The sequence below is a fragment of the Falco naumanni genome, chromosome 6 (assembly GCF_017639655.2).
Source record: "Falco naumanni isolate bFalNau1 chromosome 6, bFalNau1.pat, whole genome shotgun sequence".
Lineage (NCBI taxonomy): Eukaryota > Metazoa > Chordata > Aves > Falconiformes > Falconidae > Falco > Falco naumanni.
The window spans coordinates 80,080,413-80,108,190 of NC_054059.1; the positions used below are offsets into that span (position 1 = coordinate 80,080,413).

The 27,778-nt window shown below is 43.1% G+C and overlaps 1 protein-coding gene across 2 annotated transcripts; it reads left to right on the plus strand.

Annotated features, from left to right (window-relative positions):
• On the plus strand, positions 1-27,623 carry LOC121090099 (24-hydroxycholesterol 7-alpha-hydroxylase). 2 transcript variants are annotated; one of them, XM_040598186.1, is made up of 12 exons: positions 5-411; positions 7,286-7,421; positions 8,733-8,907; positions 11,251-11,400; positions 12,268-12,361; positions 13,826-13,924; positions 15,819-15,909; positions 16,933-17,066; positions 17,903-17,998; positions 20,954-21,042; positions 24,682-24,769; positions 25,890-27,623. In XM_040598186.1, the coding sequence occupies exons 1-12, from the start codon at positions 235-237 to the stop codon at positions 25,959-25,961; spliced, it is 1,401 nt and encodes a 466-aa protein (XP_040454120.1). In that variant the 5' UTR covers positions 5-234; the 3' UTR covers positions 25,962-27,623. The 2 variants fall into 2 exon arrangements, with proteins under 2 accessions (XP_040454121.1, XP_040454120.1); XM_040598187.1 differs by lacking the exon at positions 7,286-7,421 and having other exon boundaries at positions 1-411.
• The last annotated feature ends 155 nt before the right edge of the window (positions 27,624-27,778 follow it).

Genomic DNA, 27,778 nt, shown 5'->3' on the forward strand with positions numbered 1-27,778 from the left:
AAGCGGTGGAGTTGGTCCTCGTCCCAGTATAGAGGAGAATTGGCTCTGCCTTTCCCAAAACAAGGGCTTGTCCCCTGGGCTGCTCGGTGCTTTGACATCTTGTCTCCATGGCAGTGCTCAGCTGGCAAGAGTGACAAAAGAGGCCGTGTTCATTGAGGCGGGCGCCCTGGCCACAGCCGTGCTGGGTGATGCAGCAGGCAGAGCAGCTGCTGCGGCCGGCAGTGAAGGGGCAAAATGGCTCTGGCTGTCCTCTTGGCAGCAGTCCTGGGACTTCTTATTGTCAAGGCTGTTTTGTTTCAGCTGAGAAACCCGGACTCCCCTCCTTGCATCAGGAGCTGGATCCCTTGGTTTGGAGCTGCATTTCAGTTTGGGAAAGCTCCTCTGGAGTTTATAGAGCAAGCCAGAAGCAAGGTAATGGCCGTGGCGTGCCTGCGAGGGGGGGGGGTGCTCGGGGTAGCTGCCTGCGAGGGGAAAGGCGAGGAGAAACTTCTGCGCTGTTTGCCCCTTTCCTGTCACATTTTGTCACGTCAGAAGTGTTTAGCTGGTGAAAGACCGGCTTTGCACCAGTAGCGTTGTGAAGCTGTGGATCTGATCCAGGCATGATCTCTGTGCTGTGATCATCCCGTTTGGACCCAGCACCTCTGCTCTTTTGCTTTTGCAGTCGGGCTAAATGTTAATCTCGGTTTCAGATGATGTGGAAAGCCCTGTGCCAGGTGCCGGGACCAGAAGACTAATTATTTGCATGCCTAAAGTTAGGTGGGATTTTTGGGTACCAGCTGTTGTCCCTCAGCGTTCAAGAGAGACACAGGCATGCTTGGCAGGCAACTTTTTCCATCTTAAAAAAATTACCAAAGGTGGCTGTGAAGATTTACCCCTGGACATGCCTTCCTTTCTCTATGTCTGTGTGATAGAGAGCACCTAAATGAGTAATTTAGATTAGGTGCTTAATTTCTAGGCAGCTAATACTGACATAAAGCCCCATTTGCCATTGTCATTCAGTGATGATACCACCTGCTACTGCAATATCGTCAGGGAATAGCCTCAGGTGTTGGATACTGAAGGACTGCACAGCCCACTACTTGCAAAAACTAACTAAAAGTGAAAACGCTGTAACATCCTGAAATTTGAAAAAAAATAATACTAGATGTTTAAAACTTGCTTTCTCATTTTGAACTATTAGATTCCGTATTTGTAAGTACCTCTTTGCAGGCTTGGTTTTTATAAACTTGTGGTGTTAAATGAAAGCAGAGGGTCAAGTATAATCAGCTGAAGTGTGAGGTGCAAGAACCTCAAGAGCTGTCAGTCTTGTATTAAAGCACCTTGGGTGCACCACAGAGTAAGCTCACGTGTATGATCTGGAGTTCCTTGGCTTGTTTGAGCTGAACAGGCCAGTTTTAACCTTCTATTACTGTGTCTTTCCTGTATCTTTCATCTGTGCGTATCATGATCAGTTATTTGTATGTTTGTCTTAGGGCAGAAATGTAGGACTGGAAGAAAACTCATTCCAGTCCAGTCTCCTACTATTTCAGGAACAATGCCATATAATCCCTTAAATAAACTGATCAAGCCTCATATAAGAAAAACAATCATAATGTTTATTTCAATCTTCTCATACAAAGCTGTTAGAGAAGCTCCTTGTTGAAAACACATCCTTGTGGCAACCAGATTAAAGCAGCCTGCCAAACTGTCCCTCCCAGTGCAATCCCTTCTGGGGACAGATGTTGCATCATGATTTAAGTTTACTTCAGTTGCCTTTTTCCCCAGGAAGCTTTTAGCAAGTTCTCTTATACAAAATTTTAAAACAAACCTTTATGGGGGTTTGTTCACAGATTGAATGAGCAAAACTTTTACATATTAAAGAATGTATTGAAGTAGAAATGCAAACTCAGTGGCTCTCAGTCCATTCATTTGGATGTTCTTTTCCCTGGAGACCCTTTAGGCTGCTGGTGGTGCTATGGCAGCTGCTGACACATCTGAACACACTAGAAACACCTGAAGGACTTTATAAACCCCAGGTTTTGTTGGGACGAAAACCAGAAAAAGAGATATTTTCAATGGGAGAAAACCCATTGAAAAGCAAAGCAGAAAAATAAGGCTTTCTTAAATATCTCCCCTTTATTGTGTGTTTGCAGATAGGACCTTTCCTTTGACTTTTTTCTTAGCCCAGCAACTCAGGATCCTGGTAATTTGTGACCTCCCTGGGTGCCTCCAGGGACAAGAGGGCCTTCTCCATCACAGGCACGATCGTCCAGCAATCTCCCTGTCCCTGGGCAGGGCTATTCTCTTGTTCTCCCGTTCCTGTCCTTGAACACCCCAGGCACATCCCTCTCCCTTGGCACCTCCCACACCGGCACGACATGCTGAGGCCAGGAGAGAGAAGCCTTCTCCTGCCTGCTCCTTTTTGAAGGAGTAGGCACTGTAGCATAGTGCAGCCAAATAAAACAGGTGCTGCTGCCAAAGAGGTCGTTAACAGCCATTACAAGTGTTGCAAAATACTTCTGCAATAATGCCAAGCTCCTTCATATTGCCAGAACAGGGGTAAATGTCCTTAGTAGGAGCAAGCTCTCCTCTTAAAAGTTAGTGTAGAAACAGGCTCTAGGCAGTGTGAAACCTCTCCAGCTCCATAGGGTCATTACCTTCAGGGAGGACTTTCGCAGTTAGAAATTTCCTCCCCTGGATTAATTCTTCATTCTGTCAAAATGACACTCATTTATTTTTCTTTCTTAAAGAGTTAGCTTTCTTATTATTGTCCCTTTTGTGTATATCCCTTGCTGCTTTTTCTCTCAACCCCTGGAGCAACACACCCGACTTCCATTGCTTCCAACCCGCACTTTGCCTGAAGTTTGCTGCTTCTGTTTTCCACCTACAGAAGATGATGTGGGCGGGAAGAATTGTCTGGCTTTCCCCTCGTATCATTAGTGTGTCTATGAAAAGAAAGATCCCCTGCCCTAATGAAATATTTAATCTCTGGTCTAAAAAAAGATGCCACCTCTTCCTCCTAAAGCTGCCTAGTTAGTTACAGCAGTGTTGCAGGTGGTCTGGGATGAGCAGGGTGGGTAACCAGAGCCACCGTGCAACGTCAAATACTGGATTCAAAGGATGTTGCTCCTCACTTTGCCTGACAAACATGGTAAGAGTTAATAAGGAATTTCAAATGCTTCTTATCAGTTTGCTAATGAAGCTCACAAGAAAAGTTCAGTTAAACCCATGAGATTGTTCTGCACTCTCATACAGACCTGTGGATCCATACGTCGCTCTCAGCATGTTGATTGCGTTCAGGACATGGTGCCATATCTCAGGACTCGGCTAGATGCCTCTCAGTCTTATTCTCGGTGTGTGGTTGCGTGAGGGATGGCTCGCTGGCTTACGTGCCACGGGACATGCATCCTGCATGAGATTTGGTAGAAGGGAAATGGAATGGAGAAGAGGACAAGGCTTCTGGTGGAGAGTTTCCAAAGACAGCGTCCACAGTCGAGTCGCTAATGGTCTGCAACCCTGGTCTCACACACAGAAGATCAAAATTCTAAAGTCCCTGAGATAAAGAACATGGCATTTAACCCATGTGCATGTGCATGCCAAGGGAGAGAGCCGGCCCAGCGTGAGTCGTAACAACTGCAGCTGTCTCAGCCAAGAGTGGTTGCTCCCTGCCTGGCAGCGCCCCTGGGAAAAATAGCTGTTTCCCTGATTTCCTTCCTTTGGGATTTTGGAGAACATCCTTCTGAAGTTTTTATTTCTCTGCAGTGTTGCTTTCACGTAGGCTCAGCTCTGCCTCTCATCGTGGCGTTGCTGTTTTGTGCGGTGTTTCCCAGTCTGTGGACAAAACAGAGCTTTCACGAGTGAAAGCAGCTTCATAGGCCCTAAATCCTAAGAGGATTTTTACTTTGCTTTCTGTATCTCTGTATGTCATCAGGTGTCCTTAAACACTCTTTCAGACGGCAGCAAACTGGAACACAGTGTTGGCAGGTGATGCCTACGCTTCGCTGGTACCTGCCCATAACACAACATGGTAAATGCAGAACTGCTCGGCAGCTTATTCCAGCAGCTGATTTTATTGCATTAGAACATCAGCTTAATTATACTGTGACAAATGGAAAGTGTCTATTCAGGTGTCTGTCTCAAACAGCAGCGATTAGTGGATGCTCAGTACCAGGGTGTGAGGAGCACACCCAGATAAGAGTATGCTGCCTTCTGCTTTTTCTTCCCAGCTTCTGGTCATGAATAATACAGAAACTTTCTGGCCTGAAATTTGCATCCAGATGATCTGACTATGATAACCCAATCTCTTTCGTTACTCTGTGTATAATTTTGGCTTCACAGCATCCCACAGCAATGAATCCATAATTTAACTGTGAGTCATATGAAGAATGTATTCTGTCTGGTTTTAAACGAGCTGCCTTTTAGTAGGTGCCCGTGACCTTTGACATTATGAGAAACTGGGAATAATTATTCTCTTTTCACCTTTCCTGGGATCTAAGTCCACTTAGTCTCCTTTCATTGAAACTGTCGTTCATGCTTGCTGTGCATCCCTTTGCCTTTCCTAGCTCAGTATACCCCGCTGAGGTGGAAGGGTCAGAGACACACAGTGAGTTGAAGGTGTGGGCACAGGATGGGTTTAGATGTTTGCTCTCCTTTCTCTGCTCCTTTCCTAGCAAGATGAGAGCTCTAAATTAATGACTAGCACTCGTATGATAGATCTTAGAGTAATTTCAGAATATGATTCTTTTAGGCCTTCTTCTTCTGTGATGTTTCTAGGTTTCCTCATAGTTTAGACTCCTAAATGAGTCCAGATCATGAGTAAACTTTTAATTCCTTCTTCTAAGGAATGAATTAGGAATATGTTTAAGGCCATACACACTTATGTCTTCCTAAAAGCTATATTGGGCTCTTCTTCAGCCTGGGGCTTCCCAGGTCCTTCTTCAGGAGCCTTTTAGAAAGGCACCATGTGTTCGCCTGCCCATCCTCCTGTTGCTGGCGGTGATTTCACAGACCACGGTAGGTTGTTCTGCAGCTTCATATTTTAATCCCTCTGGGGTTTTGAAATATTTATCACCGATTTACCTACCACATGTTGAAGTCTATTCTACTTAATGCTTCCTTTGAAACAAGGTCTCAGTCCGTTACTCGCAGTGAAAGACTCCAGGGTGGGATTTGCCTTAAACTGATGTAATTGCTAATTTAGATTGCTTCCCCACCAGGTTTCTTTACTCTTTGAGCATTTATCAGGCCCAGCAACATACTGGGAGACTTCCTGTATCTGGTATGTTTGGAAAAGTCTTTATTATTTGGAACAGGGATTGCCATTAGCAGTTTAATCCTTAAACCTTTTTTAGTATTTTGATTTTACATTTAATAATTTATCCAATATAATATTTATTTGTAATTTCCTGTTTGGACACAGAATTCTGCTTTCTGAAAGATGTGTCTTTGAATATCCACCATCACTGCTGTTCAATGAAGCTGGCTTGTTCTGGAGGTCCGTTATGGAGCTTTATTTTATTTCCTTTTTTTTTTTTAAAAAATATTGGTTTAATTTTAATTATTGTGAATAGATTGCAGGAGTTTGGTGAGATTCAAAGCCAAACTGTCTGTGTAGTTGTTTACAGGTGAACACGATGGCCAAGCTTTCCCGATGGCCAGTGGACATGCAGTCAGCCCTGTCAGTGAGGCTAAGGGCAGTGCAGCTTACCTTACACAGAGGTGTGCAGCAGCTGGTCAGATGAATCAGTTTTTAGGCTCCCCTGACTGCACAGACTCAATCTCTATTCTCTATCAGGGCAGCTTAGGCATCTTGCTCACATGTAATCATCTAAAATAAAGTGTTCCAATCTTTAATTGAGTGCGACCTTAATTGAATAATTAAGTTTTATTGCAGTTGCTGTTGGTTCAGGTTTAATTTTATTTTGAACTTAGTTTTAAGTACATTTTAATCTTAATTCAAAATCTTAAACAAATCTAATTTAAAAACAAACATGGTACAAATTCACTGATTTTTACCCAGCCTGATGATGAGGACCTGCTGTTATCCATAAAAAAGCAACCGTAGCAATTTAGTTATTATTAAAACAGTATTTTATTTATTATCACCCAGAGAGTTTAAACAGTCATTCTTTAATAATTTACACCTGAAGGACACAATCAAAATTCAATTGATGTCATGAGGAATCTTTTCCTTGGCTTCAAAGAGCTTTTGATGAAGCAGGCTTTACAATGCAGTCACAGGCAACAAAATAAATGGTCAAAGTCAGTGGTATAAACCATGTGCGCAAGGTGGGCTCGAGGCTTTTCAGTACTCCAAACAGATCAACAGAAAACTCTTCTCACCCTTGTCAGCAGTGTAACCTGGAAAAGAAAATCAAGTTCCATGATGTGTGTAGAGACTTTATGAAAACCCTGAACATTTCCATATGTACAGTAACTTTGCCAAAAGAAAGTGGTGCTCATATAAATGTAAATGCCGGGCTTCTGATTTCCAAGGCTTTTGCAGAAATTGCCTTGACTAAGCCAAAGATGCTTCATTTCCTAATTTTCATTTTTTTAAGCCTAAATCTGACAGCCAGTAGGTAGTGCATATGTGTTTGCTACTTTACCTACAAATATCGGTGATCTTTTTCATACAGAAGTGAAGCCCTATTGCTGAAAGTTTGGAGAGGGCTCTAGGATAATAGATTAAGGGAAAATGAAAGAATGATTTATGGCATCAAAACCTTTCCCTGAATATAAATCTCAACAAACTCTCTCTCCTCTGCTCAAAGCTTGTTAGCTATTTTGATATTAATCTTTAAACACCCATGCAAGAAAGAAATCGTTGGTATCAGCAGAACCTATAAACTGGGGGGGGGGGGGGGGGGGGGGGGGGAGGAACAGCATAAAAAACCCCCCACCTGAAACAGATGCAGAAGTGGGAGGTTTTGTTAAAAAAATGTTAATTGGAGTAAGTAGGATTATGAATTTTTAAAATGCAGGTACTTTGCGGGTTCTTTAAATCCAGGTAGGTTGTACTGTTTGAACTGTAATGTCATTCAAATATAAAATTTTACTATCAGAAAAGGAAACTCTTTTACTCTGCAGGAGGTCAGGCAGGCACATATGGTGTTCCCCTCTGGTCTGTAAGTCTACAGATTTTGGTCTGATTCATGCTCGTCTTTGTGTACCTCTGAACCAAGGTGCACAGAGAGCAGGAAGGACCAAGTCCTCCCTCCTGACCCCTCAGCAGCACTGATGTCCTCTTGGGGCTTCTGTCAAATGCGTTAACAATGCAGTAATGTGAAATCTTTGTTTGTTCCAGCATGGCCCTGTATTCACAATATTTGCTCTGGGAAAACGGTTTACTTTTGTGACTGAGGAAGAAGGCACTGAAGCATTTTTTAAATCAAAAGACTTAAATTTTGAACAGGCAGTACAACAAGCTGTCGAGAACACAGGTAAATGAGACCTAGCTCTTTTTTAATGGGAATCAAATCTAGTTACCCAGGAACATTAAACCCCAATCCAAAGCTCATTGCCTTTTTGAACATGCCTTAAACGCTTATCTTAACCCATGACCATGCTATAAAATGAAGGTGAAATTAAATTCCTTCGTGGGGATCCAGCACTATAAGCCTGCAAGGTGATTTGGATTCAGTCTCAAGGGATCAAAGGTTTCTCATCCAGAGACTGTTACTACTTTTATCATCAAGGAATCCCAGTTTGAGATCAGGTCCTTTTCTGTGGCTAGACACTACACCTCTGTGTACCAGGTTTGGAGCAATAGTATGTTGTCCTATCACTTAATTTGAAGACCATCTTGTAGCAATAATTAGTTGTAACCCTGCAGTACAACAGTCATTAGAAAGTGATGAGGTATATGTGCCATCCACAATGGCGTGCTCCATCAGCTCGTGCCTATATCCATGTGAATTTATGCAGATAGGAATTCTTTGAGTAGTTTGGCGATTTTGGACTGTGGAATGGGAGAGAAGCAACTTGCCAGAGAGATTAAATCACAGAATCCCTGTGGCTGGGAGGCACTGATGGAGTCCACCTAGTCCACGCCCCTGCTTGGAGCAATGTCAGTGACAGCAGGTTGCTCAGGGCTGTGCCCAGTTGGATTTTGAGTATCTCCAAGAATGGAGACTCCTCAACCTCTCTGGGCAAACTGTTCCTGTATTGGACCATCCTCACAATAAAAACATTCCTGTGTCTCAAGGGAATCTCCGGCGTTGCCATTTGTGCCTTTTGCCTCCTGCCCTAAGAAGAGCCTGCCCTCATCTCCTTTATCACCAGACGTTTACCCACACTGATAAGTTTCCCCCGAGCCTTCTCTTCTCCAGGTGGAACAGTCCCCGCTTTCTCAGCCTCTCACGGTCTGACTGAGAGGATGTACTACTATAGCATGAAGACCCAAACTTTTTTTTTCTTGAATTAATTTATTTTTCATTTTAGTCAGTTCTGTGGAGCACGTGCACACCTCTGTACATCCATACTGATGCCGGGTGGAAATCTCTGGATTGTCGATTTTGGCACTGAAGCTTCATGAGGCAGGAAGATGTTACACAGACTGATAGAAGCAGAGGGCTTACCAAAATCTTTACAGGGTTAGACAGAAGCTTTCTGGGAATTTCACTCTAGGAAAATGAGGGTTAAAGTATTCGAATTAGAGTCACAAGTTATGTGTAAAAAATTTCACTCTATCCTTCAGTGAAAATCTATTTTGTCTACTTTCCAAAACATTTTTTGTTTCTTTTTGTATTTAGTTTCTGTCCCGGCAGAAGCATTTTATCAGAACCACGGTAATCTCTACAGCATGATGAAAGGAAAAATGGGTCCCTCCAATCTGCACATGTTCACGGGCACTTTGTGTAAGGAACTACATGAGCACATGGCACATCTGGGCACAGGGGGCACAGGCGACCTCAATGACCTGGTAAGGTAAGGGATCTCTGCAAGCCCGTCTCTAATGCATGACTATCCTCTACGGCAGCAGAGATGTTTCTGTAAAGCAGGTGGAGCTTGACTGTAGAGGAATTATAGAGGAATGAAAGCAGGTTAATTAACACTGATAACATACAGCTGTGGGCTGGCTTCAGGGGCGGTGGGTTGGCTGATGTGGATAATGTGCAGCTGTGGCTGGTTCCTGCTAAGTAGTGAAATAGCTCTAAGGGGTAGAAACGAGAAGGACTGTATGAGGAGTTGTTCTGGATTAAGTGAGACCTGGAAGAGGGAGAAGCAGGGAGCCTGGATGAGGAGAGGTTGGCTGGGAAAGGAGCCTAGAAAAGGAAGAATCCAGACACAGCAGAGGTGAAGAGCAGGTGCACTGGCTTGAAGAGGATGGAGAAACAGCATGGACGGTAGATGAACTTTTGAAACCTTGTGGGGGGTGGGTGGCTGTGCCAGGGCAAGGTGTGGGAGCTACTCATTGAAGTCAACCTGGTATGGGGTGGTAAAAGCCTTGTTGCAGCCGGCTAGTTTGGATAGTGCTGTGACACTTGATCATCTGAATTACCTGTCTGGAAATAAAAAGAAAACACAGCATCTTCCAGCAAACCCTGTTTCCCAAAAGATGGGATAAAAGCCTCATGTTTATAAAGAATTTATGAACACACAAAATGCTTGATCTTCAGCAGGATGAAAACCTTGCCTGCATGTTTTGGGGCAAGCTTAGCCCAAAACTTAAGACCTCTGCAACTGATTTTGCTGCCAGAACTTCATCCTTCATGCAGAAAAAATACCTTTACTAGCAATTTCACATGACAAGAGCTTTTAACTCCTTCCTGATTGTCTGGGACAATGTCTATTTCTTACCTGTCAGGACTACAAGTAGAATATTGCCTTTGGCTTGGACCTGTTTCTAACGCCTCACATACAGGTTGTCTTTTGCTTGCTTCTGCATAATGCAACTAAGATACAGCTTTTTACTGCAGCTAAAACACTGAGCATCTGTCACTTCAACTACTGCAGTTTGGATTAGCTGGGGAAAAACTTTGGGGAACGGGGCTTTGAAACCTCCCAGCCCTCATCCCAGTGGTCTCAATAATGGGGTGCCAGCCCCCACATCCCATGGTGTTCCCCAACCTGTCTTCTGAGATCAAAGTCACATTTGCTTCTTGTGGAAAAAATGGACAGTCATCAAATCAGTAGCGTGGTGCACCACTGCCTGGTACGATAATACTGGCTCACATTTTCTCGTTATTCCCGTATCAGAATCCATCTGTGGTCTTTCACCTGGGCTCAAGTTTCCGAGGGCAGGAGTGGACCTGGTGTTCTGTGCTGTATTGGCACCAGCACAGACCGTGGTCCGCAATGAGTCAGTGGTGCTGTGGGCATACAAGTCCTACATGGGGCATCCCATCTTTCTGCATCCTTGATGCAGCCCTGGGGACAGGGTGCTCTTCCCACTGCCATGGCTGTCATGGCATCCAAGTCAGCTGTTATTTGTTTAATTTCTTTTTTTTAAATGGTCATATGTTAGATGATAAACTACACTATGCATAAAAGTCATCCACAGTAAATTGGGGGTGTGTGTGTGTGACCTGTTCTTACAGATTTGCCAAACAAGGCAGGTTAAAAGAAGTGGAATGCTATGCTCTGGATAACTGTTATGTAGCTGCCTCAAAATTAAATCCACAAAGCCAGCAGGTGGCTCCAGCTTCCTTATGATATGTAGAAAAGCAAGAAAGTGAAAGAACTATTGCCCAAAATAAACGTACAGAAGCAGTAACTGGAACCCAGCAAAGACTGCATAAGGGTTTCTCAGAGCTCAAGGGTACAGGCGAAGTGGTCTAAGAAAGGAGCTCAGAGTCTGCAGGACAACAGAGGCGCAAACAGGGAAGGGCTGAGACAAAAACAAAACAAAAGAGCATTGTTCTGTCCACGAAAGCTGTAGCCCAAAGAAGGATTTCCCAGGGTGTTTGGTGGCAGAAGGGTTTGTGCAATGCCCCCAAGGTCCTCGTGGGATAACCTGAAATAAGAGATACTGAGGAGAAGGGGACCTCGGTGCGCCAGAGCCTTTCTCCTCAAGTGACCAAACGCTAAGTGATAAAGTTCAGCCACATGCAGAAAACTAGTCTGAGGTCTGTGCATCTCCCAGCCTCTGCTTAAAATCTGTGATAAGGGTGTGAGTGAGATATGAGCCTTGGGCCAGCCCCTCCGTATTGGCATGACGCTTGAGTCCCGCAGTTTTGCTGTTGGTAATTCAACGTGCTGTGTTCTGCCCTAAAACTGCTGCTGCAGCTTCCCTATGGCCTGTAAGTCACGGGGATCTTGTCCTTGCAGGCACGTCATGTATCCAGCGGTGGTGAACACTTTGTTTGGAAAAGGCATCTGCCCAACAAGTCAGAGTGAAATCAAGGAGTTTGAAGAACATTTTCAGAAGTACGATGAGGACTTTGAATACGCTTCTCAGATGCCTGAGTGCTTCCTGAGGTAACGGAGCAGAGATGATGCTCGTGGTGTACCCATTAGAGGCATTATGCTTGCTGGAATATCAGCCATGGGAGACATTTCCCCTGGAGGATGATGTACTGTCTTTATTGATGGTGTGTCCTTGGGTCAGGCAGGTTTTCAGCTAGATGCTTCAAAAAAGTTCTGACCTTGTCTCATGCATTTTCCTGGCATAAAGCAGAAACAGCTTTGTTCAGATGGGCAGGGTCCGGCTGTCAGGGAGCAGCAGAACTGGGAAATGGGCAAAAGCCTGAGCCTAAATGTGAGTCACGAGCTGAAGGGATCCCCAACGGGGCATCTCTCTGCTCTGTCACACACCTTAGCTGTTTTCCAGCAGACTGATCCCAGGTTATGTGGCTGTACTGTCACAGACTTGACCTTGGATAGAGGCAACTAAACCCTGAGGAAGGGAAGGAAGCGCATGCAGAGCCTATCCGTGCTCTCGGGGCCATGGTAGTGCTGTAAGCACCTCAAAATAGCCTTCAAAAAGAATTAAGTATGCTCTAAAACTGTGGCCTTGATTTTCTTAGGGAGAATAATTTTTTAAATGGTAGGCCAATCTCTCCAAAGCCACAATGAAAACCTGTAGTGAAATGGATATGAAAACCTAGGAGTCTGCAGTCACAGGTCCTGGATGCAAAATGAAGTCTGGCCAAGGTGAAGGTCTTGGACATGCTGTTCCTCATGTCAGTCAACACTACTGTCAGTCAGACTGACGCTTGAGTATTCATCAACTGACTGCTGCCCCAGGGCTTTTGGAAAAAAAACGAAGAGCCCTTCTCATGGAAAAGGAAATTTTGTTTGTGTTGCCTCAGTTAAGTACTTCTTGTTGATTGCTTTTCTTTACAGGAACTGGTCTAAATCCAAAAAATGGCTTCTAAATTTATTTGAGAAAGTAGTGTCAGATGCTGAAAGGACCAACCCTTCAGAGACCACATCCAAGGTAAACATCTGAGGCTATGAAATAAGATGACTTCCGTGTATATATTCTGACTGAAGTGACGGAGGGCAGGAATTATTTCAGTACTGGAAGAAATAAGCCAAATATGTCAGCTTTTATAGCTATACCTTAATTGTCCAGTATTGCTGTCACCTACATTAGGACAGACTCATAAATTTGAGTCTCTTACTCCTCAGTTTAGTTTATTTTCTACAATTCTGAGAACTGACATCTTCCTCTAGGGAACTTTAAGCCAAGGGTTCAGAGCTACGACCCATCACAAGCTTCCAGTATCGCAGTTGAAAGAGGTGAGAGAAAGACCTCTTCAGTTGTTTCCCTGAGGGCACAGTGCTGTGAAATTTCAAAACCATACATGTACTATTTTTAAACCCTGGTGTAGAGTGAGTAGATCCTCCAGCAGCCAGACTAGTAGAAAATAGCAGATTACTGGATTGGAAGCCAAGTACCCTAAATATTGATTGTGTCAAAGCTGTGATAAGTTGTCCCCTGGTTATTCTCCTTAGCTATGGCAGGAATTCTGTCTATACGGCTGACAAATGCGACAGCAGTCTGGCCTGGGAATTTTGATCTACCGAATGCTTATAGAACAGATCACTAAACAAACCAGGTTTTGTTTAGACTTTAAAAGCTTTACATACCAATATAATTTCTTTCATAAAATAAACCAGAATAGTGGAAAGAAAGAGAGGGCTGGAGAGGGGATGGTGGGAGGTAAGAAGGTGCAGGAACTAGGAGGCATGAACCCAGTGCCTTAGATTGGGTGGGAATTTGGAAATAGAAGTAGTCATTTTTTTTTTCAAGGTCAGGTTTTTTCCTCTCTTAAAAAGCAGACAGGAAGCTTTGCCTTGAATGCATGGTTGCCCTGTATTTAAGGAAATACCATAAACAAAAGCTGATCCCAGAACATCACACAGTTGCTATAGTTTCAAAGAATATCAAGCCATTGAAGTCACTGGTTAGGTCACTAACAAAGCACTTGGAACTAGGGAGTTTGCAGATATATCAGGCCATCTTTTCGTAACAAGCACCTTTTTGGCAGGAACAGAGAGAATATTTCCGTTCATTCAACTGGTTCAGTGCCATTTTCAGGTTCTTTGAAGTAGAGAATTAGAGCAGGAACTGAAAAAGAATAGAGATTTTTCTTTCTTCCATGTACAAACAACAATGGGGAGTGAGGGAACCAAATCCCCTAAAAACTGTAAGAAAATGAAATGCAGTGCGAGTGTTCAGTAGGGATTCACGTGGTGCGTTGACTTCTGGCCCCCTGCCTTTGAGTGAGTCTCACTTTCTCTTAACAGCTGTCTTCTCTTTGTGACTGCAAAGAAACCATAATTAACATTACTTCTCTTTGTCTATGTTATATCCTTGAATTCTAGTAAGCCCTACCCTAAACTAGATTGATATATATTTTTGGAAATACACATAATTATCTTTTATTTCTAACAGACACTACTGCATCATCTCCTGGATAACTTGCAAGGAAAACATCTAGCTCCCAATTACGGTCTCCTAATGCTCTGGGCTTCCCAAGCAAATGCTGTCCCTGTAAGTACACCAGCTAGAGGAACACCTCCTCTCCATCCTATTCAAAAGCCTGTATTTTGGAAGAAAAGACTTTGAACCAGAGGTCACACACACAGCATGTATTCCAAAGAAGGGATTATCACGCCCACATGCATCACTACAAATATACCCAGGCTGCAATGTCACAGAAGCAATGACAAGAAAAGCTCTTCCTGTATTTTTCCTAAATTATGATGTCCCTTATCATCATATTGCAGGAACATATGTCTAATAGCTATTAAGATCGCAGTCTTAAGCTGTGAAGAGCATTTAACTCTATTTTGAAGCACTGTGGCTGTATAGAGTAGAGACTATTTTAAATAGCCTGGTGTTGCCAATTGTAAAGAATATCAAAAGCGTAATATAGCGTAACTTCATCTGTGTGTAAATCCTTGAGTGAATTTGGCTCTTCTGCTTTGGGGGATCTGCTGTACAAATGCCAGTGTGGCTTTAGGGGAAGAAAAGCAAGTTTGATTCTGCTGCCACTTAAGTTTTGTCTATATTAGAAACAGATTTGATGGACTAATGATACAGATATAAGCATGCTAACAAGACAAATACATCTAACATAGCTTAAGCTGACCAAAGACATTTATAGGAATTTCTCAGATGAAAAATCCGTAGCAGCAAAAACATCCTTTATTTACCATGACTACTAAGCTCTTTCCAGCACAGTTATGTCTGTTACAGATGTGCTTTAGAAAAAAATGGTAGTGAGTTATTTTTATATGTACTCCTAATGGATAGATCTACGGTTTTTACTAAGACTGGATATTACTACATTTTACCCTAAAGGAATTTCATCCATTTCAGTGAAGTTGCTGTGGATTCACGTGCTGGTATGAGTGAGAGGCATGGCCTCCTGTCTGATATCAGGATAACTGACATTCCTTCCACAACCCTATCATTACTTACTTCTGTATTATTCAGCTGTAAATAGACATACAGATATTTTGCTTTCTCAGAATAGTCACAACTACTGTTCTGGTGACTGGAATGATGAAAAGAAGGCCTTTCACCTTCCAAGGGGATTTTTTACCAGTCCATTAGACCCTCTTATCTGAAACAATTCAATTATCCCTCCTCAGCCCATGCAGTGAAGCCACATCGTCCAGGTGCTGTACAAGCAAACTAAGCTACCATATTTGTTTTGCAGAAGGAGGGCTGCATCCACGTGGGGCTGTTTGGGAAATAACAGTAAGAGTTCTCATCCCTCACCAGCACAGATGGCCTGTGACCAGATCTGTGTGCAGGCTGCATCTCCTGCTAGCTCAGCAAGAGGAGGGAGACTCCTGGCAGTGCTGCAAGTCCTTCTGGTTTCATCCTACTTAAGAGGATTTTCTCCTTTCCTAGATTTCTTGATTTTCAACTTCATTGCATAATCAGTTAGCAAATTATTCCTAAAGGGGATATACTACTGCTTGTTTTCCTGTTAATTAAAACTTTTCCTGTCCATTTTAGTGTCACTCTATGGCAATGCCCTGCAAATTATTTAACATAATTTCTGCTAATATTGGTAGGAATTTAGTATTTATTTTTTTCCAGTCATGCAGCTAAATCTAATCACAATGATTTAGTAATTAATTTTAACACCTAGTTATTTGAAATTAAAGAAAGGATTCAGTGTTTCAAAGCTCAAAGCCAAAGCCATATAATGTTTGCTGAAGATAAGTACACAGCAGATGACTAGACATAATCTCCCAGGATCTGAGCCCTTAGATGTGGATTTACCCGGGAAGCACAGCTCACTGTGTGCCCCAACTACAACAGGCACACAAAAATATGCAAATGTTTCCACCTGCCTCTGTGATTTGCTATGAAGATACTGTAATTCTGTTCCATATTCCAGAATTAAAGTACTTTCATCTCTATTTAGATTGCATTTTGGACCCTTGTTTTCATACTCTCTTGTCCTTCCATTTACAAGAAAATCATGGAAGACCTGGCTTCTGTTTTTGGCAAAGCAGGTAATAAATCTAGTCCTGTCTTTCTGGAACCTAGAAATGATTTATTTGTGTTGGCCCAGCACACGGCACACTTGGTTCAATGCTAGGAATAACGAATGTTGCTGCTAAGGATACAAGTGATAGCACAGAGTCCAGCTCTGAGTTCATTACCCAGCATGTGCTTGACATTTTTAACCAAAACCACTTTTGATGTTAGCAAAAGAAGGTAGAAAAAGGGCCATATGTACTTGTCTCTTTGTCCCACACCTATCATTTAGACCTAGATTTGTATTAACTAGTCTTGTGGGTTTTCCATGCATCTATGACAGGGTCAGACGAGGTTTCCCAATTCAGCTGCATTTCATGGTGTGATGTTCACCAGTTACAGCTATTCTGTGGAAAAACAGGCCAGGACCTGTTCTCTCTTGCCTCATCTGAGGGCAGTTTGTCTGGCATGATTCATGCTCCCATGACTGATCTCTTTCCCTCAAAAACCAGTCGTCTACTGGGAGCAGTCACTCACATATGCAGTTCCCTGAACCATGCTCAGACTTTCATGGAAGACTCTTAGTTGACATGGGTCAAACAGTATCAAGGAATGTATCAATAATTAACCAATAAGGAAAATCACAAACCAGTGCTTAAGCTTTTCTCCTGGCCCTGTTTCATTCACTAGTGTTAACGCAGCCCAGGAGCTCAGCCATGGCTTCTTGTCTTGGTGCCTACAGTCCCAGAGATTTCCATGCAATGTCCTACCAAAGTATTGAAAAAGTCCAAGGACTCTCAACTTCAAAGATGACCTTTGTTTATGCTGTATCTCCACCTACCTCAGAGTTATTAGATTATCTTCAATGGCTTTCCTTAAATTGTACTGATTTTGGTCCATTTATTTACTTTGAAATATAAAGAAAATTTCTGGGTGCAAGCAAGGTCTTGAAGTCTTGAGGTATTCTGTCAAAAGTTCCAAAGCAAGACATGTCAGCGTGTATCAGAACAGGTATGAAGTCTAGTTTTTACACAGTCATCTTTCTCATGCCACAACAGGTAAAGATCAGCTAGAAGTCTCTGAAGAGGACCTTAAGAAGCTGCCTTTTGTTAAATGGTGCACTTTGGAAGCCATACGGCTGAGGTCTCCAGGTGCAATCACCAAGAAAGTAGTAAACCCAATAAGAATTCAGGTGAGGTTTGTTCGTTTTTTTCCCCCCAAAAGGAAGCTGTATGATTTGTCTAGAAAGGAATCTCCCAACAGATCTGGATAAAATTAAATAGTAGAGGTGTTCCACAGTCTCACATAACTGTTTAACAGAATTATTCATCATCACTAATTTAACAGTGGTTTTGCTTCTCTTGCTCAGTCTTTGTTTTTAATTTTGAATTGATTTTAGATTGTATTGAATTGAGCTGGAGATACTGTGCTGATGGTATATGAAGTAGTAATCAGACACAACAAGTATAGTAGAAGGGACCACGATTTAGTGACTGATAAAACTTCTTTTCTGTTTGTCCTCTTCGCTGCCGCTCAGAATGGAATGCCAGCATTCAGAAGTCGGACTAATAAATGTTTGGGAGAAAAACACTATCTTACAGAATCAGCGCTCATGCCTATTTCATACTAAAGTCCCATAAAGGTTTACTGACATATGAGACTTTCTATGAATTTGTTTGCACTGTAGGAAGTGTTTAACAAAAGATTTAGAAAAAAGTACCAGCTCACATGGTACATCAAGAAGCAGGAAAGACAGAAATCATGTTTCTATTATTTCAATACCTAAAAAAACAAATTAGAACAAAAATAGTCTTTCCATCTTCTCCACTGTATATGACTTTTTTTATGGGAAAAAAATGGCAACAGTGAGAAGCAGCTTCAAACATGTAATATGCCCATAGCGGCTTTACCACATTCACTTGTCCTCTGTTAGGATCTTCTGCTGATGGAATAGAAGTATTAAGGAAAGACTGTGAGTTGAATCTGTGATTTTTCTATTTTCTTAGAGTTTTTTTTTCTCCTTTTCAGAATTTCACCATCCCTGCAGGTGACATGCTGATGTTGTCACCGTATTGGTTGCACAGAAATCCAAAATATTTTCCTGACCCAGAAATGTTCAAACCTGTAAGTTGTCACTCTTAGTGTGAGTATTTTGCTGTCTTTTCTCCTCTTCACTCATTTCACAACAAAAGCACATAGACAAATTGGCTTAAAGTTGGTTTGGGGGATGGTGATATATACAAAGAACATGCACAAAAAGAGGAGCCTGTAGGAATAAACAAGACTTTAAAGTTCAGTTATATGTTGCAAATAATATGGTAATACTTTATGTCACTTTGATCTTGATTCAAAGCTCATCATGGAAAGATCCCACTGATTGAACCCATCTTGCCTGACTAACCTGATCTCCTTCTATGACAAGGTCACCAACTTAGTGGATGAGGGAAAAGCTGTGGATGTCATCAACCTGGATGTTAGTAAAGCTTTTGACATGATTGCTCACAGCATTGTCCTGGAGAAACCGGCTGCTCATGTCTTGGAATGGGCATACTTTACGCTGGGTTAAAAGCTGGCTGGCTGGCCGGGCCCAGAGAGAGGTGGTGGATGGAGCTACATCCAGCTGGCAGCCGGTCACAGGCAGTGTTCCCCAGGGTTCAGTGCTGGGGCCAGCTCAGTTTAATATCTTTATCGATGACCTGGATGAGGGGACTGAGTGCACCCTCAGTCAGTTTGCAGATGACGCTGAGTTGTTGGGGAGTGTTGACTCACCGTAGGGCAGGAGGCTCTGCAGGGGGATCTGGGCAGGCTGGACCGATGGGCCGAGGCCAATGGCACGAGGTTCGACCAGGCTCAGTGCCGGGTCCTGCCCCTGGGTCACAGCAACCCCAGGCAGCGCTACAGGCTGGGGGCAGGGGGCTGGGAAGGTGCCTGGTGGGAAAGGGCCTGGGGGTGCTGGTCAGCAGCCGGCTGGGCATGAGCCAGCTGTGTGCCCAGGTGGCCCAGGTGGCCATCAGCATCCTGGCTGGTATGCGAAAGAGTGTGGCCATCAGGAGCAGGGCAGTGCCCGTCCCCCTGCGCTGGGCACCGGTGAGGCCGCCCCTGGACCCCTGTGTTCAGCTTTGGGCCCCTCACTGCAGGGGGACGTGGAGGGGCTGGAGCGTGTCCAGAGCCGGGCAGGGGGCTGGGGCAGGGGCTGGGGCACAGGGCTGATGAGGAGCGGCTGAGGGACCTGGGGGGGTTCAGCCTGGGGAAGAGGAGGCTCAGGGGGGACCTTACTGCTCTCTACAGCTGCCTGACAGGAGGCTGTAGGCAGGTGGGGGGTTGGTCTTTTCTCCCAGGTAACAAGTGACAGGACAAGAGGCTGTTTCATCAGGTTGTGTCGAGGGAGGTTTAGATTGAAGATTAGGAAAATGTCTTCACCGAAAGGGTTGTCAAGTATTGGAACAGGCTGCCCAGGGAGGTGGTTGAGTCACCATCCCTGGAGGTATTTAAGACATGTAGATGTGCTACTTGGGGACACAGTTTAGTGGTGGACTCAGCTGTGTTAGTTTAACGGTTGGACTCCATGATCTTACAGGTCTTTTCCAGCCTAACCAATTCTAGGATGCTATGATTCCAAGTACTTTCCTCTTCCTCTCATTTGTTTGTATAGCTCATCTCCATGTATTTACCTAGGTTTGCTGGTCTTTCCAGTCAGATGATTTCTTGTAGATATTAGCTCTGCTAATTCAGTAGTTCATCTAGAGTTTCTTGATTATTATTACACTCCAGGTGGCCGCGTGGGCAGGCTTGTAAACTGCTCTTTTTAGCACCAGCTGATATGGAACAGTTTGTCTTTTTTATAGAAATGCATTAAGGAGTAATTTAAACAAAATTTCCCTTCTAGCAAACTCTTCACCAATTTAAAATCCCTTATAACAATTCCTGCCTGTCTGAAATCCGAAGCAGAAACCCTGATGCATTACCCTCTAGTTACATAATTCTTAAAAAAACAAGCTAGTTTGTTTTTTAGAAATTCACATTTCTTCCATGAGGAATAGGGCATTGCCATTCCAAATGTATCACCTTGCTTCAGCACCGCTGAGATTTTTTTTCTTGCTTTTATTGGATTTTGATGTTAATAGGTTTCCTCTTCAGAAAACAGCCATAGCTGAACCGCCCCCCCCCCCCAAAAAAAAAACCAACAAAAAAACAAAAAACCCAAACAAACAAACAAAAAAACCAAACCACCCACAAGATTACACCTTCTCTAAGACAGCTTCATCAGACCAGGTAGCCACCATAAACTTGACAGGGCTTTAGTTGAAGGCCTTGGTAGAGCTGCACTGAGTTTCTGGAAGCTGGTATAGTTTGTCACTCAGCATTCAAGAGATTTACTTCTGTCAGTGTCACCCACACAAACTTTAGCCCGTATTGCTTTATTCCTTGTGTTGTTCCCTTTCTCTTAAAGCAGCTCAGGATGGAGCAAGGAGCCCTCAGGGTACAGACAGGCTGGTTTTGTTGGGAAATAGTTCTTTTTCTCACACACCGGCTTGCACCTGAGAATGGGACTGTGCAATCCTTGCGTCTCACCTGTGTTACGGCTCACACACCTTGCGTTTGTCTGTGCACAGCACCTTGGAAATGGCTGCTGAGCAAGATCTGCACGAGCCATCTGTGCGCCCTGATACGATTTTGTGGCTGAGGGAAGGTACTGGTTGAACATTTGCTTTGACTGTGCATCTACTTAAAAGGAGATGGTCACATTTTTATAGGCATTTCAATAGCTCAAGATCCAGGATTTAGAAAAAAGGAGGGGGGGGGGGGTGTACAGGAAGAATGCTTTCAGGGTGATTTTTAAAACCTCTCCAGCACTTTGAGGCACCAAGTATGTTTCAAATGTGACCCTAATTTCTTTTCCTGAGTAGGTGCTGCCTTTTGAATTCAGACTCTTACCACCAACAGGTTGAATGCACAAAAATGGCATCAGTGCAACTTTGTATTGAGGATTAGCTGTCCAAGGTCATTTTTAGCCTGGAGAAATAAAGTTAAGCTTTATTTATATAAGGCTGATTTGGAAAAAAAAGTTTCTTCCCACAGGATCGTTGGAAAGAGGCAAATTTAGAGAAGAATGCTTTCTTGGACAGCTTTGTGGCATTTGGAGGAGGGAAGCATCAGTGTCCAGGAAGGTCAGTGAAACAGCTGGGGTTTATTTATTCCCAAACCCTGCAGAGAACAACTCTCTTGAATGGGGCTCCTCTTACACTTGGAGGTAAAGTGTTTTCACTGCTTTGCTCTTTGTCAGTCCCCTAATGTTCAGTATTATCTGGACCTTCTTTAACTGATTTGAAAGTGGTTTAATTCCTGGAAAAGACAGGTAAAGTCACGATGTAAAAGTAGAATCTGACTCTATTATATCAAAGGATATCTCCCAGGGAGGAAATCAGCCTCACTCTGCTGCTGCTGAGGCATCTTTTCATCTGGGGAGGGTTGTTGCCCTTACAAACATGCCAGTTTACAGAGGCGTGGAGGTTGCCATAAACTGGTTCTAAACTAACCTAAAGAACATTTCTCTTGGTGGTCTGAGACACTTTTTCCATCCTCTATGATGTCATCGACATCTTTGCTAATCTTCAAATGTCTTAACTGGCTCCTCTTTGTTTGGTTCTTGTCTTTGCATTAAGGCCCACACGATTTCAGAACGGCTTAAATTGCAGATCCTGCCTCTCTTCACTCCTCCAGCAATGCCAGTCTCGATGCTTCCTGCATTCCTTCTGTTGTTTGTTTTCTCTGCTGTCCCTCTTCCTGGAACAAGTCCCAGGGAGCCAGCTGCTCCTCATTTCTGTGTTCAAACATCTCTATGCTCAGTCCTCTGCCTTCAAAACCTGGTCTCCTCTAAGCAGCAAGTAACCAAGAATTGATAAAACTAGTCAATTTAACTCAAGAGTCCCAAGCAGAGCAAGGAATCGAGAGGGTGTCCCAGAGGATCTGCATTCTTGAATCTGCACCCTGTAGCAGGCCGGACATGAGTGTCAGATAAAACTTTGTGAAGGCATTAAAGACATAAACAACATGAATAAAAATGCATTCACCATTTAGGCTTGCCAGAGCAAAGTGCTCACTCACTGCTGTACCTCCATGGCTTGTGCCATATTCCTGAGCTAAATATGAGCACAGCCCCATTCCCGGCAAGGGCGACAGCAGAACTCACAAGAGGCATCTGCAGGTACAGCACAAGCTGCAAAACAATGTTTCTGAAAGCTGCTTGTTTATGTGTACTGACCTATTTCTTTGTTCAGGCTGTTCTCTGGACTCTGCTAATATCTTTAAAATAAGTTTGTCATTAGAAAGAATATCATAACATTTCTACATAGTCAATGGATGGAGAATCTTTTTCTTGCTAACATGAGAAAAAGTCCTATCAAACCCTTTGGCAGTCCACATGGTAACACACACCTTTATGCTTTTCAGCAATAATTCTAAAAGAATAATATGCTGGTTTTGGAAGAAGGGAAATTAAATCAAGGGATCCCAGGTTGCAGATTTCCTTGGTATGACTGAATGAAACAATGATATTTCAAGTTTAAGATGCATTTTCATTTGATTCAGTACTGGGATTTATAAGGGAAATGTCTTAAACATTTAATTTCTCCATTGCTAACATTCATCATGAAATTATAAGCTAATTTAATCAAATGGAAAACTAGAAAATAACTTATTTGTCAAATATTCCTGCAAAGTGATGTGGGAAGAGCTCCCAAAAGTCATTTCTGTGCGATCTTTTTTACCTAAAGGAAAAATGTGATGGTAGCGAAGCTACTTTTGTCTAACCAGGTGACTATTGCCTGTGCTACTGTGCTTATCTTGCATAGCTCTGTCTGTTGTCTCCTATCCTTTGCTGGCATTGTAAACCCTTCAGCACAACGGTCGTGACTTCCTTCTCAGACTCCATTTACTGCAGGACCTCAATCCACAGCTGGGCTCCTGAGTTCCAGCACAACTCCAATATGTAGCAGTGCACTGGGGGCAAGATTTCAGAAAGGACATCTTTGTCCAACCCCCTTGTCACTAAATAAAATGGAAAGGCATTAGTGACTCAGAGTTTTTACAGGAAAAACTGCTCTAGGACTCAGTCATGAATATGAAAGACAGGTGGGAACTAAGCTGCAAGAAAGCTCATGGGTTCTGCTCATTACAATGTGCTGTGGGCGAGAAGGACACACTGGGCTCTGCAGTCCTGCCTTTCACTCCTGGGCTGTCCCTCTGGCCACCCTTGGACATGTGTGTATCACCCTTGTGTCTCAGCACCTCTATTTGCAGAGCAGAGCAACAGCAGCAGCCTGTTGGGAAAAGCACTCTGAGATGGCACGGTGGGAAGTGCTGTGCCCAGTTGCTGGTTATATCCGTTGCTGCTCAGACAGATCACAGATGAACACCGCCGCAGGTACAGAGGTGTCAGTGGGCCAGCCTGCATCCCGCTCTGCGTGTGTTTGGAGGACAGCCCTCTGTAAATGCAGCATTTCCACTGTCAGGGCAACCTAGAGGCATTTTGGTGTTTGGTTGCATCATGGTACATCCGTGCCAAACCAGTGAGGATGGCTCAGAGGCAGGAGCTCATGCAGCAGGGCCCAGGGCTGCACTGTGCAAACAGCGCAGTGGCTGCAAGCAGCCCACCTTTGCCCGGTGCTGCCAGCATGGCATTTGGGCTAGTAAATCCTGCCTGACCTGAGCTGATTTCCACTGAAATATCCCTGCCCTGCATTCCCCCGAGCCCAAGGTCACCAAAAGCTCCCTATCTCAAGGTAGTTCCAATGGGAAATCACAGAGGTAAGTTGGGTCTGATGCTATACCAAAACAAAGAGGCATCCTCCCATTCTGGAGCACAGGACGGCTCAGTGCGCAGATCTGGATGGCTCTGCAGGAGTCAGCGCGGGGCTCCTGGGGCTTATTAGCTTCCTCTTCACACCTGCCAGGCCAAACCCAGGCTGACACCACGTGCAGTCATGTGGCCTTCTTCCCAGTGAATTCCCCAGCAGTTGCTTTACCCAACTTTTCCAGCTTCTTTCAGATAATGGAAAATAACTTGTGTAGAAGAGCAAGGTAGTATCACAATTTTAACTAGGCATTTAAACCATGCCTAACTCTGCAAGTGACTAATCCTATGACCTGGCGTAGGTGCATGCTAGTCCCTAAATGCAGAAGGCTCTTGTACGTATAAACATTAAAAAATAATAGCCTAGAGGAGTTCACCTGCAGTTATTTGAAATCTTCTCCGGACTGAGTAAGAAAGACCTTTCTGAGAGTGTTACAGAAAAAAAAAAATCATGCCCTTGGGTCTCATACTGCATTCTAATGCTGACGCATTAAATAATAACTCCCGCTGTCACAGCTACTCTGATGTCATCAGACTCCCAGCTGTATTATATAACTTTATATAGCACAATTAGTCATATAGCCTTTTCTATATTTGACTGTCTTCTCACTCCTATGAAGTTACTTCAAGTCAGCAAGCGTTAGAAGAATGTAAATGTTTACACAGTGGAAAAAACCATAATGATAAGGGGCTGTTTTAAAATAGGGTGTCAGAGGGATACTGTTGGTCTAACGTTTCACTAGAAAGAAGGGACAGCCGCTGCGTTCGTGTTCTTTGCTGAGTAATGCAGAAGCTGAACAAAGCTACAGCATATTTTCCTTCTGACGATAAACTTTCAGGCAGAACTAAAACATGTAATGTAAAATCTGTCAAAGACACCCTGTTTCTTATCTGATGATAAACCATGTGTGATTGTTAGGCTGGACAGCTGATGTTTTCCTCCCTTTTCTTGCAGGTGGTTTGCTATCATGGAAATCCAGTTGTTCGTTGTGCTATTCCTATACAAATATGAATTTGTGCTTCTGGATGCAGTACCAAAGGAGGTAAAAGATCCGTGCATTTATATAGCATTCCACATCTCTATATCCTTCATTCACCACACTCAGATGAACAACCGTGCTCAACTGTGGTTATGTATAATGAAGCAAAATTTTGAGAGGAGTGTTAATAAAACATGTAATGAATAATTCCATCTTTGTTTTAACTCAGAAAAGCCAGAGTAACTCCAGCAATGTTTGTGGTATTGCACTGTCTATACAAGAAAGCACCTAAAAAGTATTTTGTCTTATCATTACATAAATACTACAAAAGATTTTATTACTGCTTTCTGCTGTTCATAAAAACAATGAATAGGGAACTGGATTAATACTTTAAAGACAGGAAATCAGATGCAGCACTCACGGTGCTCTTCCACTACATATTGAGTGGTGGAAGATAAATGATTAGGGTAAGAATGAAGGAGCAACCATGAAACAGAAAGGTTTTACCATTAAGGGTGAGTGGTGCAGTTTCCACTCTAAGCAGTAACTTCTTCCTCTGTATGCACTGTCTCCTTTCCACTTTCCAAAAATCATTTTTCCTCCCAAACATGCACTGCTGCTAAAGTAAGTGTACCTACCTGTCACAACCTAAACATGACACACATACTCTATACCTAAACTGCCAAGGAGAAAAGGGAGAAGTTTAGAGTGGCAGGGGCTTTGTATGATTGCCCTTTAGGCTGGAAGATGGAAGCTCTGAGAATTTAATTCCTCTCCTTGAAGAACGTGGGAGTTGATCTCAAGTAGTGGTAGGAAGTCCACCCAGAATATGGAAGAAGGTTGTTTCTTCCTGACTGATGGTGTGTTGCTACACCAGCTCTCACTGGAGTGGATTGTAACTTGAGTCTGCACCCACAGGCTATTATGCTAGCAAAGATATTCAAAATCATTTGAGTTTCTTAAGACCTCATGTGTCTCTGTCAGACTCTGTCAGAGTGGAATAAAAGTAATCCATGAAGGCCCTACTCAATGGCTTCAGCAAAGCCAAGAAACACTCTCGGTATTTAGCTTTGGTTCTTTTAAGACTGAAGCTCCAAGAATATTTTTGTATCTTAATACTAAAGCATGATGATAATTCCATTAACTAACTTAAAAGATTCTACTAATTTTCTTGTTTTTGCAGAGCCCTTTACATTTGGTGGGGACACAGCAACCCATGGCACCGTTCTGGGTCCAGTACAAATGCCGGGAATAAAGGTTGCCTGGCACTAACCTTCCTTTGCCAGCCACCCCTGGATGGATGGACCACTGAGCTGCTTCCCTATCCTACATCTTCAGATAGGTTCTCTGCCTTAACAGTGTTTAATTTTGACTGTAAATGCTATATACATCCCTGCATTGTTGTATGCCATACCAGTGTAGCTGTACCTGTGCTTCTCACCTGTTTGCCTACCTCCTGGTATTTAAAAATCAAGCTCTCCTGCTGCATTCATAATTTGTGGGCCAATTATTCGCAGACTTTGCAAATCTGATATACTAAACTTACCAACCAGACATTCAGGACAAAAAGCTGCGATGTTTGGAAATCCTGCATGGAAGTCAAGCTAGAACCAATGGAAAAGCAGGTCCCTTGGGCCAGGTCGCTGCTTCCTGTGGGTCTCCTTGAACCAAGGCCAAAGTGGTGCCTCATGCTAAGAAATCAGATTGGTAACTCCATATGGCTCCCTGGTGCTGGTGTGCACAAATCACGGGACAGTGCTGAGCACAGACCTCCGGATCAGATCCACAGCCATGATAAACTAGCGTGACTTACATACCACTGCCTGTGAAGGTAGATGAACATCTGGCCTGCTCTGCCTACAATCAGTGCCAACTTTTTGCAAATAAAATGCATTTGTAATGGAAAAATTGCAAGTATGGGAAACACTGGGCTCTTGTTCTGTTGGAGCACCTAAAACTTCTACTGAGCTTTACTTGCTCCAGAGGATTCAGAATCAGTCCTTGCATGAATATGCAATGAAAGTTTGATCGTGATGTTTGGCTTCTAATGAAGTGACTGCAAGAAAAGCTACTGCTATTCATTAGATGGGTTGTCTAATATCTGGAACATTTTTGCTTTCCCTTTAACATGACTTATAGAACAAATTGCACAAATTAAAAATATTTAATCCTATAAGGAACACCTAGTAAAAGTTGTTCGAAGAAGCTGTCAGGTAAGTTCAGATACCAACATTTTAACTGCTGCCAGATCTTATATACGATAATAGCTGGCATGTATTTTTAGTCTTTTAAGTAAAGATTATTCATCATTTTAGAAGTATTTGCAAAAAACCCTCCACAAATGGACTTTCAACAACTGTTAAACCTATGGGAACGATATCCAGAGGAAAATAACACATTGTATATTTCATTACATGGTTGGCTTACCTCAGTCAGGGATACATCAATGTAACAAACTTTAATGATTTATATGGCTGGAAAATTATTTGTTCAGCTTCTAAATCAGCTTATAATTGTTAACTCTGCAAGAGTGGCACTCTTAACTGCTGTTCCAGTATCTCTTCCACAACTGAAAACTATTCTCTTGGTTTTCACGTGGTTATTAGCCAAAAGTGTATATTTTAATTTTAAAATTTGGTAACGTCCACAATATTTGTTCAGGTATCCTGTAGTCTTGGAAAGATAATTTTTTTTCAACTTGCATTTTTCATTTTTCTGTTTAATTGATTTGGGGGGGGGGGGGGTGTTTTGCTTGTGATTTTTTTTTTCCCTCAAGAAAGGTAACTCAAAAAAGCAAAATTCTGTAATGAGAAACTTGGCTTTGAAGTAAGATGTCCATAAAGGAAAGTATAACCTGAAGGTCAGCATCAATTTGGTTGGAATCAATAAAAGGCATGTGAAGCCACCTGTGAAGACATACAGACACACCACGGCACTGGGTTCTAATCTGTCCTAAGCACAGTCACAGTTCCGGTGTAGCTCTGCATATTGCTGAGTTTTTCAGACTTGGTGTGATCCTGTTTCTGCTGAGAGCTACATTCTTCATCCCACAAGAACAGCCTGTGGACAACG